The sequence below is a fragment of the Nicotiana tabacum genome, chromosome 3 (assembly GCF_000715075.1).
Source record: "Nicotiana tabacum cultivar K326 chromosome 3, ASM71507v2, whole genome shotgun sequence".
NCBI lineage: Eukaryota > Viridiplantae > Streptophyta > Magnoliopsida > Solanales > Solanaceae > Nicotiana > Nicotiana tabacum.
The window spans coordinates 172,040,787-172,060,535 of record NC_134082.1 but is presented as its reverse complement, the minus strand read 5'-3'; the positions used below and the strand labels follow the sequence as shown (position 1 = coordinate 172,060,535).

Here is a 19,749-nt window from a genome sequence, read left to right as displayed (position 1 = left end):
CGGATATAGTCGGACTCCAATGCAGGTATCGGACACCGGGCGAGAAACAAAAAAAGAGATACCTTCTTATCGAGATCAATAGGAGGAAGCTGGATCATGAATTAAACTTTGAAAAATAAGCATTTGATTTTTACACCTATAGTACAATCTTCCTCAATTTTCTCCCTTTAGCAGCTACATTGAAACAATGGTTTCAAATATGTCCAAGTAAGTGAGTGAAGTCTCTATCATGGATGCAAAATAGAGCCTTTCCTACTAAAATTCTGTTGTGCATATATTAGGGATAATACATAATTACCTATTGGGATTGTACCAAAGTGTCAGTTGCATACCTTAAAAACATAGGTGTCTTATGACCCCTGGTTTTATTTGAACTGTAATAAATACCCCTTTTTAGCTGATGTGGCGCTTGGTATGGGTCTGCCATAACTCAAGTTTGCTTTTATGGGTTAAAAACTTTTCTTTTCCTTTGAGAAGATCTGAAATGGAGGTGGGATTAACGGAAATTTGTCATTGGATGGATAGAATATCCTTGGCTAATCCTCGAATTTTGGTAAAAATAAGGGTTATTCTTCGAATACTCAAAAATTCTGGCAAGAACAATAGAGAGAACTGGAAAAGATTAACAATGGAGGTTCGCCGGTCAAAAAACCTCTCCTGTTCTACCAGAAAATGTGATTCTAACTTGGTGTCAAGTTTGATTTTAATTCTTGAGTTTTTTTGTATTTTTGTCATGATCTGGAATACTTTTGATGGATTTTGATTGATTTCTATTTTTATTTCAAGAAATCTTGAGTTAAATGTAGTTCTGCTGGTGGAAATCTTCGGCGAGGCTGATCTCGTAGGAGAAGAAGGTCCCAAAAACGAAGAAGCAAAAATATAAAAAGATACAATAAAAATAATGATAAAAATAAAAATAATAAAAAAGAAATGACATGGCACAAGCTGGTTGGTGCGTGTAATTCGCTGATTTTCTTGAAACAGGTGGTTATCTCAAAAGATGGTATTTATTACGGTTCAAATAAAATCAGGGGGTCATAGGACACCCGTATTTTTAAGGGGTACAACTGACACTTTGGTACAACCCCAATGGGATAATTATGTATTATCCCCTACTACACTAACCAAATCTACTAAGACCATTCCAAATTACAAGTATGCGAACACATGAAAGAAACTATATCTCATTGAACAATCACCGGAACATTTACCGGGTTGAAACCGGAAAGATATCAAAGGTTATTTTCACTAAAAGGGCCTTCATCCCGGGGGCGTATGTAGCCTTATAACACCGGATTCAATTGAACCCATAATTTTCGAGACGAAATACAAATTTATATGTAAAAATTCACTAAAATAGCTACAAATTATAGATGTGAACCCTTTGAGGATATAATAAGTTCATTAGTAAAAACCTTAAAGGTTGAACTCATAAAGTTCAAATTCTGGATCCACTTCTGTTTCATCCTCTATGAGCATATCAGAGTATAACACAACTATTAAAGTAGGGTCGTATTAGTTATGGTAGTTATGTTAGTTACATTGGCATATTTAGAGAAAGTGTGTGAGTTGGGGTATTTTAGTCCTTTTACCTACTTTACACATATGAATCGTGTGAGGTCGTGTGAGCTATGTTGTATATAACTAACTCACTCTTATTAACAGAGTAGTTAGACACATAATGAAAAGTTCTTCTTTTTCTTCCTCTCTCGTTTTCGTCTCTCTACTCTAGCTTCCTTCTCGATCGCATGCAATTGTCTTGCTCGCTAGATCTGTACACAGATTCTATCATGGTATCATAGTAGGCGATTTGAGATTGGATCGAAGATTTCAAAATTCCAATTGGCGACATTTTCGAAGCTTAAGCTGGTAAGTCATGGCGGAAACTGGAAGTCTGCAAATCGATCACAATCACCCATTGTTTTTACAACAAATTGATACTCCTAGAATAGCATTGATAGATATCAAGCTTACAGGACCAGAAAACTATGCCTTATGGAACAGATCGATAAGAATGACTTTGTTGGTGAAAAACAAGCTAGGGTTCATAGATAGAACCTGGTTAAAAAGCTCTTACAGAGGAGAATTGGCGCATCAATGGGAACAATGTAATGATGTGGTGCTTTCATGGATAGGTCGCACTGTGTCTACTAAATTGTATCCAAGCATCATCTACACATCAGATGTGAGGAAGGTGTGGAATAAAATTGAAGGAATGTTTTAACAAGTCAAACCTTATTAAATTTTATCACTTATGGACGATAATAGGAACACTGAGGCAAGGTACCGACTCTATAACATCCTATTATACTAAGATGAAGGATTTCTGGGATGAGATGGATTTAATGGTACCAGGAGAAGGATGTGATTATGGGGAAACTGGTCCTTTTCTAGATCATTTTAAGAACTTGCGCTTGTGCCAGGAGCCCAAGAACTCAACGACATGAAACTCAACAAAGAGATGATTCAAGTGTTTCAGCAAGTCAAAAAAGAATTATTGTCAAGCCAGCTCGTTTCAGAGATGAAAATTTTGTCAACACATACTCATGTTTCTTTACATGACCAATGGAAGAAACTTCAGTCATTAGGGAAGAAAGAGAAGCCAGAAAAATAGTGTTGAGATCTTCACCAAGGCGCATCCTAAAGAGTCGGTTGAGTTCTTCCGCGACAAGCGTGAGATAGGTTCCAAAAAATCACTTTAAGGGGGAGTGTGAGAAAAATAAAGTAAGTTAATTTTTTGGAAAAACATATATTTCTCTAGAATATCCTAGTGTAGTATCCTTGATATTTATCTAGTAGAAATATCTAGATGCTCTAGAATATTGTGTGAAGATAAGGTTATCTAGTAGACATATCTAGATATTCTAAAGTGTCGTTAGAAGATAAGGTTAGCTAAAATTTTCCTTGTACATTATTTAGAATCATCCATAGACAAGTATAAATAGGAGGTGTCTTGTTCATTTGTAATGAAGCCAAAAATTAAGTAAATCTTCTTTCCTAAACAAAGTTCCCCTTTCCAAAAACTCTCTTCTCTTTTCAAACTTCCTCTTCTTTAGTTGAATCCTCCAATCTTAGTTAACGATCTTGGGCTACAGAAAATCTCCAAATTATACTATCAATCAATTCAACTTTTTCTAATTCCAGCTTCTCTTTTTCTAGTTTCAACCTCTCAACTTCTTGCTCAATTTGTCGTACCATATCTTCGGGAGCTGGAGGCCAATCAATAGATGCATCCTGCATACGGAAGTGCTTGGTAACAACATTCTCAGTTAGCTTGTCAGCTCGCGTCTTCCAATCTTCAGCTTGAACTTTTAGTTCCTTAATTTCTCTGTAGAAAAAAGAAAATAAGAGATTAGAAACGCTTACTCATAAACCCTGATCCTGAACCGACCCTAACTCCCAAAGAAAATCAAAGACTAAAAGTTAATCACAAATCCTAAACCTAACCCCTTAATTTAATAGCAGGCGCATCCGTCAATTGAATCCTTATTAAGGTAATTTCAAACAAGCGATTCTCTATCCTTAATTTCTCTTTAGAAAAACAAAAAAATAAGAGATTACCAACTCTTACTCACAAAACCCTGATCCTGAACGACCCTAACTCACAAAGAAAATTAAAGATTAGCAATTAGTCACAAATCCTAACTCTAACCCCATAATTTAATACCAAGCGCATCCGTTAAGTGAATCCTTGTTAAGGTAATTTCAAACAGGTGATTCTGTATCCGTCATTTCTCTTTAGAAAAAAAAAGAAAAAAAGAGATTAGCAATTCTTACTCACAAACCCTGATCCTGAACCGACCCTAACTTTCAAATAAAATTAAAAATTAGCAATTAATCACAAGCTCTAATCGTAACCCCTTCATGTAATACCTGCCAACCGCATTGCTATTATGACAAGTAATTTCAAACAAGCGATTCTATATCCATTCTTGCTTCCGGTCATCAGCAATTTCGTCCAGTTTATTTCTCAATGTTTCTTGGGAACCAAAAAATTCACATAGCTCGTAGAAATGCTTCTATTCGGATCGAGTAAAAAATCTGCCTAGAGTACATTCACTTTGGCACTTAGACTTCGCACTTTGCAATGAGTAGGGAAAGCATAAAGACTCTTTTTTGGAAGATGAAGATGAAAATGCCATGGATGGTTTGGAGTCGACAAAATTTGGGTAGACTCTTTCCAAACGCTTTCAAATTTGGAAAGAGTCCTTTATATAGTACCCGGAGGATCAACGGTCCTTTAAATTTGCTGAAGTTAGACACTGTTGGTCGTTCATGAAATTTTTTTTCCTGTTTTATTGGAAAAGAGCTAGTCAGTAGCGACAACTCTTATTTCTTGACAGAAATTGTTATTCTCGGCGAAACCTTTTTTTCTTTTTTTTTTGGGAATTCCCAATGAGAAGTTCACTCCCCAACTTCTCCAACTTCTTTGATTTAAATAGCTGTCCGCTTAATAAAATAACCGATTTAATATATATTTTAAATTTTTTGCAGTTTTAATATAATTTTATTTATATTTTTATTTTATTAATTTATAAAATATTAGAATTAAAGATTTGTGAGTCTTGTATTGTTTCAGGCCTTACACATCATCTCGTTTAGCTAAAGCGCCTCGGCTCACGCCTACGCCTTTAAAACCATCCATTCTAACAAAAGAACAAAATTGCATATATTTAGTTTCTTTTTTCTTCTGTTAAAAATTCTTAGGCATAATATCTCAGAACCCTCTAAACTAGATGATTTGGTGCGCACCTAAACTATTTTTATTCCTAATAACCTTGAATTTGACATTTTGATAGCCTTCACTCCCTGAATGACCTTAGCCTAAGGAGGTATGATATACTCATTGTTACATAATTTTTTTTTTCATGTTTTAATTTTTAATAATAAACTATATATATATTTTTACCTTTTTTTAATTTATTTAGTTAAAAATAAGAAAAGTTTATCGTTGAAATAAATAGTTGTTGCGTCTAAATAAGAAATAAATAGAAAATTCATTGTTTAAGCTCCTTTATTTGTGAGTGCTCGGACTTATTTGTGGAAAATTAGCCTTTTAGGGTTCTTAGGTCCTTATATTCACTGTGTATGAAGTTGTTCTTGATATGACTGAGTTTCTATTTACTAGTTTCACCTCTACATGCTTAAATTAGAATAAATTGCTTTAGGATTCACTCTTATTGCCTATTTGACTCTTATTTGACTTAACTGAAGATTTTACCTTTTCTATTGTCATGCTATCTCTTCATAACTGCTTATCTTTATTTGAAATTATCATCATCTCCTCCTATAATTGTTTAGCCTTAATGGAGGTTATGATTACCTTTCCGCTGTCTATCTTTAATTGAATTGTTGAATATTCTTCATAATTTTTCAACCTTAAAAGAAGTCTAGATATCCCATGTTTTAGTTGACTTGCCCTTATTTGGAACTATTTGACTCGTGTTAGTTTTTCCTTGTTGCCGAATTGTATATTGTGGAATCGTTGTGGCATGTTAGTTCCTTTCTTGTTGAGCTGTTCTCTTTACGCCTAGCATTCCTTACTGTTGTTATTCCTTGTGAATGAGTTCTATCGTTTCTTTATGATTTAAAGTTCTTGAGTTGATTTACTTGTCGTACTTTATATTATTGTTATTGTTGCTGTTGTACTTGTTATGATGATGCACGAGGTTTCTGCTGTGTTGTATCTGTTATCTCTGTTGATTGCACTGCATATTTACTTTGGGACTACAGAACGGTATTCCGGGAGATCCCCCTGCATATTTACTTTGGGACTACGGAACGGTATTCCGGAAAATCCCCTGTAGTGCATATTTACTTTAGGACTACGGAATGGTGTTCCGGAAGATCCCCGAGCACTGCATATTTACTTTGGGACTACAAAACGGTATTCTAGGAGATCCCTCTATACATTTACATTTGGAACTACGAGTGCAATGGAGGGGGAAAAATTAGTTCTTTCCCGGTGTGAATCGTGATTAGTCCAGGGCTCAATGCAGGTATATATTGGAAACAAGTGGGAAACCAAAAGTTGGTTCTTTCACAACTCATAAACCTTGGTGGGCAAAGTTAGGATAGACTTAGTCGAGATGCAAAAATAAACCCACACACACTCGAAAAAGCAGAAAATACACAGAGATGCAGTAGAAAGAAACTAAGTAATACCTTTGCGAACTTAATTGGGAGGCACTTATTTCTTCTTCTTGTGTTGGCATCTGAAAAGATTAAGCTTTTGTGTCGCGTCTCTAATGGTAATTTGATTGAAAAGATTTGCCTTTTGTGTCGCTTCTCTATTGCTTTGCTCGAAAAGACTTGCCCTTTGTGTCGCTTCTTCTCTATTTGCTTCTCCATGCCGATCGGAAGTTACTGATATTTTCTTCTTGTCTTGGCGATTTGACTTCCGTCTCATCTTTGGAGCTTCTTTTCTCTCTTGCTTTGATTGATTCAAAAGATTCGCCTTTTGTGGAGCTCCTCTTCTCTATTGATTTTGAATTGCATTCCTAGTATTTCTATTATTGTTTCCATTTACGACTGCTGTGGTGTCAAATCTGACCCATATTTATATAACCCGTCCAGCTCATTCGGATCTTAACAAGTTGGGTCAGTGATGTTTTCTTACCGGATCAATTGACGTGAGAAATTAGTAAATAGCCACTTTTGGGCCAGCTATTACAATTTAGCCATATTTTAAATTAGTATTGACATAGTAGTTACTCATTAATGCAAAAATACGAATTTGACGAAAAATAGCCATATTTAAAACACGGAAGAACTCCAGAAATGACTACTTTGAAAATTTATAAGTACAAAATTCAGAAATTGTTCTTGGAGTTTGAATGAAATGAAGTAGCACCTCTCAATTGTTAAAATATAATGTGAATTCAAAAACAATAAATCATTCCTTGATTTTCCTAGATTTTGTACTAATAAAGATTCAAAACCAATAATATATCCTTAATTTTCTATTTAAAGGTTAAAAATTACTAAACTGTATTGTGAAATCAAAAACATCATAAATTGTTCATGGATTTTGCACTAGTAAAAGTTTTAAAATAGGTAATTTATCTTGGATTTTAAATTTTGCACTAGTAAAGATTTAAATTTGCTGAAGTATAATATGAATTTAAAAATCAAAAATCGTTCCTAAATTTTGCACTAGTAAAGATTCAAAAATTAGGAATTGTTCTTGGATTTGAAAATTCAGCAAATCTTTGAATTCTAGCATATTTTACTAGGATTCCACAGAATTTCGAATTCCAATATCGATCGATGAAGTTGTGTTCCATATTTTAGTTGGGGATGAAATCATTAATTTAAGGGGAATTTTCATAAAGCACTATCTTTTAGTAGTAATTAGCCATTTATAGATACCATTTGCTATATTACGGATTATAGATACCTTTTCTGTGGTTATATGATGTATTTGATGTATTTAAGCTACTGTATTCATGAATAAAGTAGCAAAAATAGGCGTGAATCAGGGAAGTCCAGCTAATCAGTTGTTGTATTTGAGTATATTCGACTGTATTCATGGCATGAAACATGGGATTACAGCTGGACAGATTACTGTATTCGACTGTATTCACAACGTGAAACAGGAGATTACACTGTTTTTAAACGGAAATTGTATCAATTAACATAATAGACTACTAATATAACTCAACAAACTCAATTATAACACACAAAATTTGTATTTTCGATTATAAAAAAAATTCTCAACTGGAAAAAATCCCAAAAATATAGCAATCTTAAGAGAAATTATATAATACATCTGAATACATAAATTATATTAATTGAAAAAACATATGAATACATAGAATACATTAGGATACATTGAAATACAATAAAAAAAGACAGTGAATACAATGAAATACACGGAATACAACGAGATACATTGAATTACAATAAAAAAAAAGACAATGAATACAATGAAATACACGGAATACAGCGAGATACATTGAATTACAATGAAAAAAAAGACAGTGAATACAATGAAATACACGGAATACAGCGAGATACATTAAATTACAATGAAAAAAAAACAATGAATACAATGAAATACATGAAAATACAGCGTGATACGTTGAAAATACATTGAAATATATTAACAGAAAATCAAGTTGCTCAGCCCCAAACTCCGTCGTCTTTGCTCAACAACAAACCCTAATTTCCGCATTGTAGCCAAATAGTCCTTCCATCTTCAAAGATCTTGCATGTTCAAACCTGGAGGAAGTGACTGCTTCAACTTGTCGACCTTCTCAAAGTCGGACACACAGAGTGTGTAGAGGTATTTGGAGCAGCAAACCTTGAATTTGACCATATCCATATTTTTCTTGATCTTGACAGATCGTGCATCCTTCCTTAAACTAAAGTTTTTTGGGGTAAGCATAAAAACTATATATGGAGCTGTCAAATTTGTTGAACCAAATTAAACTAAATACTTAGCAAAAAAGAATGATGGTTTGCGCTTGTTTTGTGTGGGTTAGGGTTTGTTGTTGCTGTGCATTAGGAGGAGGAGGAGAGCAAAATTTTTAATGGGATGGGGGAAGAGAATGAGATGTATCAAAGTAGAGAGAGAAAGAAAATAGTGTAATTAAATAGCGTATTTAGTGGCTTAGGGGTAGGAGGTAACCAAAATTAGATATTTTGCTATAAACATTAAAAGGTATCTATAGAATATAATATTTTTAAATGGTATTTTTTAAAAATAAATAAGGCGTTAACCTTTGCTATAAGATGTAAAAATTCCTTAATTTAACTGTCCTTGTGACTACTTTACCAATACAATTTAAAATATAGCTAAACTCTAATAGCCGACCTAAAAAGTGGCCAACCCAAGTGACTTTTATCAAATTGAATCATCTTTTAGACATGTCAGTTTGGGGCTATTTAACATGTCAATTATTAATTCGTAAATAATTAAATTTCATAAAGCTTCAACCCTTCGACATAACGACACTTAAACATCATGTTTATCATATGAGGGTTTTCCCACTTTAATTATTGTTGTTTTTCTGGCTTCTTCATTTAAACTTGTTTAGATATTGTTTAGATAGGTAAAACTCATGGTGATATACCAGAGTTATCAAAAATCTTTAAATTTTATCTTGAATTTAATAAATTTCAATCCACTTGAAACTTGATCTTGAACTATATCTTTCACTTGAAATTAGATGTTTGATCTTCCTCAATTTGAGAGCATCAATTTGCAGTGTCTGCAAGCTACCTTGAGTCTGTCTTTGACGAATAAGAAGAACTATTCGGGATCGTTTGGTTGGAAAATAATTTATCCCGAGAATAGTCATCACATTCTCCCATAGAGATAAAAATAACAATACAGTCCCCAGATAATTAGTACGGAAATTAGTTATATCGCAATTTTATCCCAATTAAACATATAATGAACTAATCTTAAATTTAATCCTGGAATTAATTATCTCTTTCGTACCAAATGATCTCTTCTTGTATTGTTTTCTCTCTTCTTTTTTAGGCAAACAAATTTACTCTGAACAAGTCGATGTTAAGGCAAGTACAAGATGAATTTGAATGATTTCATCTATATTTTTTAAGAAGCCATATTTATTCAAAGACTTCAAATTTTAAAAAGAGAAAATCTTTATTTTGCCAATGACAGTCATGTGAGTTCTTAGAACAGATGTTTCGCATTGAAGAAATAACTAGTGCCATGGTGACTCGATATGGTCCTTCCCAATTTGGTCCCAGCTTTCCTTTGTTGTGTTCATTGATTTTTTTTGTCAGTACAGATATTTTTTGCTTCTTCGAAATCTTATTGGGCGACGCACGTGAAATAAAAAATTGAGTAATAGGTAAATCTAAATTGTTATCTTTTTGCGAGTTCACATATAAACTATTGAGTGTTCATAGATTTCCTGTTAGAAACAGTTAGATTGACTCGATTTTAAGATTTTTTGTCATCTCCCACGCGCCTCTCAACAAGTTATCCCAAATAATTTGCCATATTCATCCGGGGGTTTTAAATCTAAAAATAATTATACTCCAGTGGAAAAAGGAAAGCATCAATAATTTAGGTATGAAACTCACCAAATGGGGATAATTCACTAGATTTTTACCTATTCATTCTATTGAAATATTAGTTCCATATTTTTCTAATAGTTTCAGGTAAAAATATTGATTGGGAAAAGTCTTTTCCCCTTTGCATATATACTCAATTTCCGTTTTTTTTTTTAAAGAGTTGTCAAATTAGAAAATAAATATAACTCCCTCCGTCCCAATTTATTTGACACTCTTTCCTATTTAGTCCATCTAAAAAAAGACACATTTCTATATTTATTAAAATTAAACTTTAAGTTTACCTTTTGTAACAATTCGACCGGTCATTTTGAGCTTTTGCACTTCGCTCGCCAGTTCTCGGGCATGACTAGCCCTGTGTGATGTATTATGACTTATCTAAATTGTCGGTTTTGGTTTTCAGGGTAATCAGAATGAATTTGGAAGAACAGTTCTCAGTTTGAAGCTTAAAATTTGGAAGGTTTGACCAAGATTTGACTTGTTAGTAGATGACCTCGGATTAGAATTTTTATGATTTGGCTAGCTCCGTTAGGTGATTTGGGACTTAGGAGCGTGGTCGGAATGTGTTTTGGAGATCCGTGGAAGGTTTAGGCTTGAATTGGCGAAATTGAGATTTTGGTGTTTTCTGGTTGATAGGTGAGATTTTGATATAGGGGTCGGAATGGAATTACGGAAGTTGGAGTAGGTTCGTTGTGTCATTTGTGACATGTGTGCAAAATTTCAGGTAATTCGGACGAAGTTTGGTAGACTTTTTGATCGAAAGCGGAATTTGGAAGTTCTTGGAATTCTTAGGCTTGAATCCGATATAATTTTGGTGTTTTGATGTTGTTTTGAGCGTTCCCAAGGCTAGAACAAGTTTGAACGATATTATGGGATATGTTGGCATGTTTGGTTGAGGACCCGAGGGCCTCGGGTGAGTTTCGGATGGTTAAACAGATCAATTTTGGACTTTGGACTTGGCAGTTTTTGCTGGTTTTTGTTGCAGACGATTTGTTCTTCGCGTTCGCGGTCAGGGACTCGCGTTCGCGAAGAGTGTTCTCTGAGGTGGCGAATTTTGTCTTCGCGTTCCTGTTTTGTGTGTCACGTTCGCGATATTGTGATGCTGTGATTCTCCGCGTTCGTGAGGCTTATGTCGCGTTCGCATAAAGGAAGAGGAGTAGCTGGGTCTCCAAAGCGTTTGTTCTACGCGTTCGCGTAATAGGGGTCGCGTTTGCGTAGTGTTGAGTCTGTTGTGCATCGCGTTCGCGAGAGGGTTCTTGCGTTCGTATAGAAGGAATTCCGGTCAATGAAGTTGTGTGCTTCGCGAACGCGAGGGATATGCCGCATTTGCGATGAAGAAATATCTGGGCAGACAATTTATATTTTAAAATCGAGGGTTTAAGTCCAATATCATAAAAGCCATTGGAGAGCTCGGGAGAAGGTGAAATTTGAAGGGATTTCTGGTGGAGCAATTGGGGTAATTATTCTTCACTCATATTTGGTTTAATTCCATGATTTAGTCTTGAATTTCATCATTTAATTTGAGAAATTAGAGTGGAAATTGGGAAAAAGTGGAAGAAAAGTTTGAGAATCCTTTTGGGGATTTGAACGGGCAATTGAGGTCGGATTTTGATGAATTTGATATGGGTAGACTCGTAAGAGGATGAGGATTCTATTGATGTAATTTTTATCGGATTCCGAGACGTGGGCCCGGGGCCGATTTGAGCAATTTTGGAATTTTTGATGCAAATTGGATATTTTCGAGTGGGCTTTGTTTCCTTAGCATATTTTAATGGTTATGTACTTATTTTTGATTAGATTTGGAGCATCCGGAGGTCGATTCGAGAGGGCAAAGGCATCGCGGGCTAGAGTTTGGACCGGATCTTAGTGAGTAATGATTGTAAATGTTGTCCTGAGGGTATGAAATCCCGGATTGCACATCGTTGTGCTCTATTGAGGTGACACATACGCTAGATGATGAGCGTGGGGCCGTGCACCATTGGGGATTGTGACTTAGTCCACCCCGAATGACTATTTTACCGCATTTTTTACTAAAAACTCTTTTCCATCATCATGTCTTGGGCCGAATGCCATATTTGGGCCTTGTGCCAACTATTTGGACCTTTAGGGAATTTTTACGGATATTTCCTCACCGTTTTGACTTTATACTTGTACTCAATTATGCTATATTCTACTGTTTTCATAACTCAGTCATGTCTACTCTGTTTTAATACATTAAATGATAAATTGGGCTGAGCATCATGTTTTACTGTTGCACGAGTGGCTTATGAGATTCTGACTGAGTAAGGCCGAGGGACTGTGTTGTGAGGATACACTGATTATGATTATGAGGCCGAGGGCCTGAGATGTGTACGCCACGAGGTGGCTTGTTGATATGAGGCTGAGAGCCTATTGATGATGCCACGAGATGGCTTGATATTGCGCTTGGGCCGTAAGGGGCCCCTCCAGAATTCTGCACACCCCTAGTGAGCGCGAGTACCCATTGTGATTTGAAATATAGACCTAGGGGCTGGTGTTGTTCCATGTGTTTCCCGTGGGGCTGATTCTATTGGTATTGTGCCCGAGGTGCGGTTCTTTATGTGTTTATATTTTCTAGTTGCCTGTCATTTACTTGCTTAACTGCTTAAAAAGGCAAATTTTAAGAAGCTTAACTGAACTTAAGTGACTTTACATATTTTCACTGTTTCATTGCTTTTACTAGCTTTTACTGCTTCTTTATAGCGTGTTGATGTGCATTTACGTGATTTCTTATTGCTCAGTCTGCATTTATTATTATTACTCACTGAGTTGGAGTACTCAATTTACTCCCTGCACCCTGTGTGTAGATTCAGGCGCTCCAGGTCCTGCTTGCGAGAGTTGAGAGCTTCCAGAAGATTCGGAGTTACACTAGGTAGCTGCTCGGCGTTGGCATCCTAGTGCTTCTCCCTCTATCTTATTTTCTTCTGTTCTAGTTATGTAATAGTTGAGTAGACTCTTTCAGACTTGAATTATTATTATAGATTTTCATGACTGGTGACACCCCGATGTCGGGCTATGTCTATTCCGCAACTGTAGTATTCACCTTATTTTGGGATTTTATTTTTTAATTCTTAATATTTATCATTATAATTGCTTAAAATGAATTGGAAGTGTGTCGGCTGGCCTTGTCTTCACGATAGGCGCCATCACGACCGGGTCTGGGTTTAGGGTCATGACAAGTTGGTATCAGAGCCTAGGTTATACAGGTCTCATGAGTCATGAGCAGGTTTAGTAGAGTCTCGCGGATCAGTACCGAGACTTCTGTTATTATCCTCGGGAGGCTGCAGAACCTTTAGGAAAAATTTCACATTCTTGAATTCTTATCGTGCGTCCTTGATTCATCTTGGAATGTAACTCTTTGAATTCCTTCCATGCATTCGTATGCTCGTATGAACGCTCAGTATCAGATGTGCACCGATGGCTTGTGATTCCCTGATCGAGGGGCGAGATGTGATCTCTGTGTGTGGATGTTGGGCAAGTCTGGAGGACTTGTGGCTGGGTTTTTTCCCTACAGCTTGAGCACTGATGCGTTGAATGTGTGAGTACGTGCTTGTGGATTTGTATGTCTGGTAGTGTCCCTACTAGTGGGAGTGATGACTGGGTAGCTATGTGACGAGTATGATGACTGCGAGGTGTATTCATATGATTTGGGAGCGACGAGAAGGGTCTACTGGAGGATAGCAGAACTATTTGGCACTTGATTTCCATCTTGATTTGATGTATAGCCCCGAGTTATGGGAGTGTGAAGAATCTTTTCATGTTTTCTGGTTGGGGAGTGAAGTAAATTCCATGTTGCAATATGAGTTCAGACTCAGGAAGATCAAGTGATTGTGTAATGTCTATGATGGTGGAAAGGTATAAAGAGATGTTGGTTTGAGGTGAAGCAGGTGGGTTATCTCCCGCGGAGTGTTCTGAAGTTTGTGTGATCCTTATGTTGTTTGTTAGGAGATCTCTGTTACCAATGAAATATATATGTTGCAATTTGAATTTGGGCCGCTTAATAGAGTGAGCTTAACTGTTGTGAGAGTGAATGCGAGATTTACAGAAGATTTAAAGTACTAGATGGTTAGTGTTTCACGAGCTTATGAAGGATTAAGTCTAATCTCACTACGGTATTATGGCAGCAATAGAGTATATGCGTTATGAGTTATTGTGTGTGTTTTGATCTATGGCTTCGAGCCAAGTGGGGGAGTCTGCTATTGATTAGTTAATTGTATGGTTATGCGCTATGTTGGTTCCAGTTTGAAGCGTGTTGGTGAATCAGTTATGGATTACGGAGATGAGATTGAGGATGGCTCAAGTAAAGGAATATTTTGACAAAGGTTATATTATGTTTCATAGGTGTATGAGAATCATAGAATGTCTTGAGTGGTTATTGGTAAGGGATGTGCGGTGCATAGAGCAGGAAGTTGCTTGGTTGTAGGTGAGGTTACACCTTGTAATGTCGGAGTGCTAATGAGGCACAGGTTGTTCGGTTCATTTGATCAGTCTAATTGAGGTTTGAGTAGAGTGGATGACTCTCGAGAATGGTCCTAATGAATTCAAGATTTCACATGTAAAAAAATAGGAAATTTTTAAGTGTATAATTTGGCTAGAAACTGAGGTTTGCATTGGAGGGTGTCAAGACTTGTGTTATTTTTATATCAATTATGGGATTCTATATATCAGTATTAGGAAGGTAATGGTTCCGGATTCGCAGGAAGTCTCTTCAGGGTAGGTATTTTGAATGTGGTGCTTTTGGGAATATTAAAGAGAGTTTTCAGCGGCTTATGAGCCTTAGACGGTATGGTTTTATGCTTGGATCCCATGTGGTGAGTCTGGATTGAGGAACTGTGGTGTTATAACAAGAAGAAGTATCAAGTTGAAGGTAGATTAGAAGGATCTTGGATATATGGGATAGCTTGGTTTTAGGCCGGATCAGCATGGTGAGGATATGATTAGTTCTTTGGATGCTTACGAGGTAATGAGTTTCTACGGGTATTTCGCAGCAATGCTCTTGGGATTTAGTGACCTGCGTAGCTTGGTTCAGTTAGAAGAATTCAGTCCTGACGGTTTAGTTTTGTGCAAGTGGAATTCGGGGAGTTCTTGATGGTTTCTACCACGGATAGAGATGCATATTTTCTACAAGTAAGAGAAGCATGAGATGTGCATTGATTTCCTTCTAGATGGGATCAATTGAAAGTTCTTGGCTAGTTGAGTACGTAGTTACTTGCGGCTCGGAAGGGATATGAAGCTCTCATGTTTATCCTAGTATGGTATGATATATGCGGTATGTTGTGCAGGATTGAGATTTGCATGTGTAAGGTCACGGGTCAGTTTTGGAAGGAAGGTCACAAATTCTTAAGTAGCATGGACAACTTCAGATGATTATGGAAATGGTATTACTAATTAGTGTGACTTGACGAGGGTATACGTATCAAAAAAAGGGCAATGTGATTGAGTTGATGATACTTCATTAGTATTGCGACACTCTCTTGTTGGATCGACCACTGATATTCAAGTTTGCTTGGTGGCAGAAAGGAATTATAGGAGTACCTCTCATGGATGTTGGGTATTATAGGTGTATTGCATATTAAGGTGTAATTGGGATCAGATATGGTGACCTGTATGCTATATGACTTTGGAGACTGGGAGTTCTCATAGACAGTTTGGGTCGTGGTTGTGAACCGTGTACATCGGTCTTGGGTGGTAACTACTGGGAGGTTTGGAGACCCGAGTGGATCCTTGTTGCTTGGTATACTAGGTTTTGGATGTGATATTGGGTATAGGCTGGTTGTCTCCATGTCGTGTTATTCTGGACTAATGCGCTAAGGCAGTGATGTTGGCTATGCCGGGAATGCCACGGGTTGAGTGGAGAGGTTCGACGAATTATGTTCTTAGTAGGGTGGTTTTATGTTTCGAAGACCCAGCAGATAGCTGGGAAGGATTGTCTTTCTTATTGGGCCTTCGTGATCGATGTCAATGCAAAGACTCCTACCATTGATTTAGTTCCGGCGGTAAGGGACTTTTCAGATGTGTTTCTTGTGGCCGGGCACGTCGTCGGACAAGGTTGTTGATTTCGATATTGATTTGGTGTCGGGCACCGTATCGTATGGCACTAGCAGAGTAAAAGGAGCTGAAGGAGCAGCTTCAGGGTTTCCTTGATAAGGGGTTCGTTGGCAGGCCAATGTGGATGTGTGTTCTAACTTTAGTCGTCTTGGTTGGCTCCGAGTTGTATTGTTGAGGGATATGTTGATTCGATTGTTATTGAGCTTATTAGTAATCTGGGGAGATCTATGAGTTACCTTTCCATGTTGCGAGGTATTGGGATTTTTTGGTTATAGGCACATGTGGTACGATGTTATTGGGGTATCTCAGTGGAATTCGAGCGGGGGGAGTATTGGGTAAGCTCGGTGGATGGTGCATCGGTTGTGTCCTTTTGGGTTGTGTAATGTTATGTCAATTGCTTCGCCGTGATTATGATGATTTGCTTTGGTTCTGGACATCAAATTGCGCGTGGTTATCGATTTTTAGCATAGTGACTTGAGGTGTTTCATGTGGACCAGTGTTTAGATAGGGTCGCACATTGCAGCGAAGTTATATAGATGTGTTTCATGTGGACCAATGTTTGGATAGATTCGTGTGTTCTGGTTCTACGATATGTGATGGGTTCCAGCATTGTGTTGTGGTGGTACTAGTGAACTTGCGGTACAACTCTCTAATTTGAGTCACTCTTCATGATTTGAGTACGTTCGGATTGTTGCTTATCGGTGTGCGGATTGCACGAGTTGTGACTTTAGATGGTATTGATGTGTCATATCACCAGAGTAGTTGTGTTGGATTAGATGTGATCGTTGGGAGCTAGAGTGAATACAAATGGATTCGATTTTGGCGTGTTGGAAGGATAATGTCGATGTTCAGCTTAGAAATTTGCTATGGTCCTTGCCGAAGGAGAAGTGGCTTCACGAATGATTGATCTGGGGAATGGTTATGACTTTCTACATGTTTCATTTTCACTGGCAGTATACAGAAGTATTGGAATGAGGCCTTAGTTGATAAGAGGTTTACTATCAGTATTCAATTATTGTGTGCAGCTGCTGTGATTAGAAGTTATCGCAACAAGTGTTCGAGTTATGTGGCATATCATGTAATTGCACACGAGGTCGCAGGTATGGTTTGTTACAGGTTGTCGGGCTTATTTAGAGTATAGATATGAGGTTCTGATCTTGTAGATGATTTCAAAAGTGGAAATATGGTTCTAAGGTTTATGGGTTAGGTTGGATTGTGAAATTTCAGTTACATTGAGTTATCAAACCTATATGAGATAGGGTGACGTGGGATCACCTTGGGGTATGCGCATGGTAAGGTTATTCAGCAATTGGTTGGCTTTTGGAACAACTTTGGGCACGTTCGAGTATGAACGTATGTTTAAGTGGGAGAGGATGTAACAACCCGACCTGTCATTTTGAGCTTTTACACTTCGCTCGCCAGTTCTTGGGCATGACTAGTCCCGTGTCATGTATTATGACTTATATAAATCGTCAGTTTTGGTTTTCAGGGTAATCAGAATGAATTTGAAAGAACAGTTCTCAGTTTGAAGCTTAAAATTTGGAAGGGTTGACCAAGATTTGACTTGTTAGTAGATGACCTTGGATTAGAATTTTTATGATTTGGTTAGCTCCATTAGGTGATTTGGGACTTAGGAGCGTGTTCGGAATGTGTTTTGGAGGTCCGCGGAAGGTTTAGGCTTGAATTGGCGAGATTGAGATTTTGGCGTTTTTCGGTTGATATGTGAGATTTTGATATAGGGGTCAAAATGGAATTACAGAAGTTGGAGTAGGTCCGTTGTGTCATTTGTGACGTGTGTACAAAATTTCAGGTCATTCGGACGAGGTTTGGTAGACTTTTTGATCGAAAGCGAAATTTGGAAGTTTTGGAATTCTTAGGCTTGAATCCGATGTAATTTTGGTGTTTTGATGTTGTTTTGAGCGTTCCGAAGGTTGAAACAGGTTTGAACGATGTTATGGGATATGTTAGCATGTTTGGTTGAGGATCCGAGGGCCTCGGGTGAGTTTCGGATGGTTAAACGGATCAATTTTGGACTTAGCAGTTTTTGCTAGTTTTTGTTGCAGATGATTTGTTCTTCGTGTTCACGGTCAGGGACTCGCGTTCGCAAAGGGTGTTCTTTGAGGCGGCGAATTTTGTCTTCGCGTTCCCATTTTGTGTGTCGCGTTCGCGATGTTGTGATTCTGTGATTCTACGCGTTCACAAGACTTATGTCGCGTTCACATAAAGGAAGAGGAGTAGCTGGGTCCCCAAAGCATTTGTTCTACGCGTTCGCGTAGTAGGGGTCACGTTCGCGTTGTGTTGAGTCTGTTGTGCATCGCGTTTGCGAGAGGGTTCTCGCGTTCGCATAGAAGGAATTTCGGTCAGTGAAGCTGTGTGCTTCGCGAACGCGAGGGATATGCCGTGTACGCGATGAAGAAATATCTGGCCAGACAGTTTATATTTTAAAATCGAGGGTTTAAGTCCAATATCATAAAAGTCATTGGAGAGCTCGGGAGAAGGTGAAATTTGAAGGGATTTCTGGTGGAGCAGTTGGGGTAAGTATTCTTCACTCATATTTGGGTTTCCATGATTTAGACTTGAATTTCATCATATAATTTGAGAAATTAGAGTGAAAATTGGGGAAAAATGGAAGAAAAGTTTGAGAGTTCTTTTGGGGATTTGAATAGGCAATTGAGGTTGGATTTTGATGAATTTAATATGGGTAGACTCGTGAGAGGATGAAGATTCTATTGATGTGATTTTTATCGAATTTCGAGACATGAGCCTGGGGCCGGGTATAAGCAATTTCGGGATTTTTTAATGCAAATTGGATATTTTTAAGTGAGCTTTGTTCACTTAGCATATTTTAATGGTTATATACTGATTTTTGATTAGATTTGGAGCATCCGGAGGTCAATTCGAGAGGGCAAAGGCATCGCGGGCTAAAGTTTGGACCGGATCGAGGTGAGTAATGATTGTAAATGTTGTTCTGAGGGTATGAAATCCCGGATTGCACATCGTTGTGCTATATTGAGGTGACACACACGCTAGATGACGAGTGTGAGGCCGTCCACCATTGGCGATTGTGACTTAGTCCGTCCCGAATGACTGTTTTACCGCATATTTGACTGAAAACTATTTTCCGTCATCATGTCTTGGGCTGAATGCCATATTTGGGCCTTGTGCCAACTATTTGGACCCTTAGGGAATTTTTACAGATATTTTCTCACTGTTTTGACTTTATACTTGTACTCAGTCATGCTATATTCTACTATTTTCATAACTCAGTCATGTCTACTCTGTTTTAATACATTAAATGATATTTTAAATGATAATTTGGCTGGGCATCATGTTTTACTGTTGCCCAAGTGGCTTATGAGATTCTGATTGAGTAAGGCCGAAGTCCTGTGTTGTGAGGATACACTGATTATGATTATGAGGCCGAGGGCCTGAGATGTGTACGCCACGAGGTGGCTTGTTGATATGAGGCCGAGAGTCTATTGATGATGCCATGAGATGGCTTGATATTGCGCTTGGGCCGTAAGGGGCCCCTCCAGGAGTTTGCACACCCCCAGTGAGCGCGGGTACCCATTGTGATTTGAGATATAGTCCGAGGGGCTGGTGTTGTTCCATGTGTTGCTTGAGGGGCGGTTC

The 19,749-nt window shown here is 37.6% G+C and overlaps 1 protein-coding gene and 1 long non-coding RNA gene across 2 annotated transcripts; one reads left to right on the top strand and one right to left on the bottom strand.

The window, feature by feature from the left end:
• The first annotated feature begins 1,876 nt into the window (after positions 1 to 1,876).
• LOC142177985 (uncharacterized) lies at positions 1,877 to 2,224 on the top strand. Its single transcript, XM_075247259.1, has one exon. It carries the CDS (start codon positions 1,877 to 1,879, stop codon positions 2,222 to 2,224), a length of 348 nt encoding a protein of 115 aa, XP_075103360.1.
• A 667-nt stretch (positions 2,225 to 2,891) lies between these two features.
• LOC107803289 (uncharacterized) lies at positions 2,892 to 6,480 on the bottom strand. Its single transcript, XR_012708021.1, has 2 exons — positions 6,166 to 6,480; positions 2,892 to 3,328 (listed from the first exon to the last, which is right to left on the bottom strand). It is a non-coding gene; the product is annotated as an uncharacterized LOC107803289 (long non-coding RNA).
• Positions 6,481 to 19,749: the final 13,269 nt, after the last annotated feature.

Coding starts and splice junctions, on each gene's coding strand:
- LOC142177985 (XM_075247259.1), top strand. CDS start 1,877: ATGGCGGAAACTGGAAGTCTGCAAATCGATCACAATCACCCATTGTTT.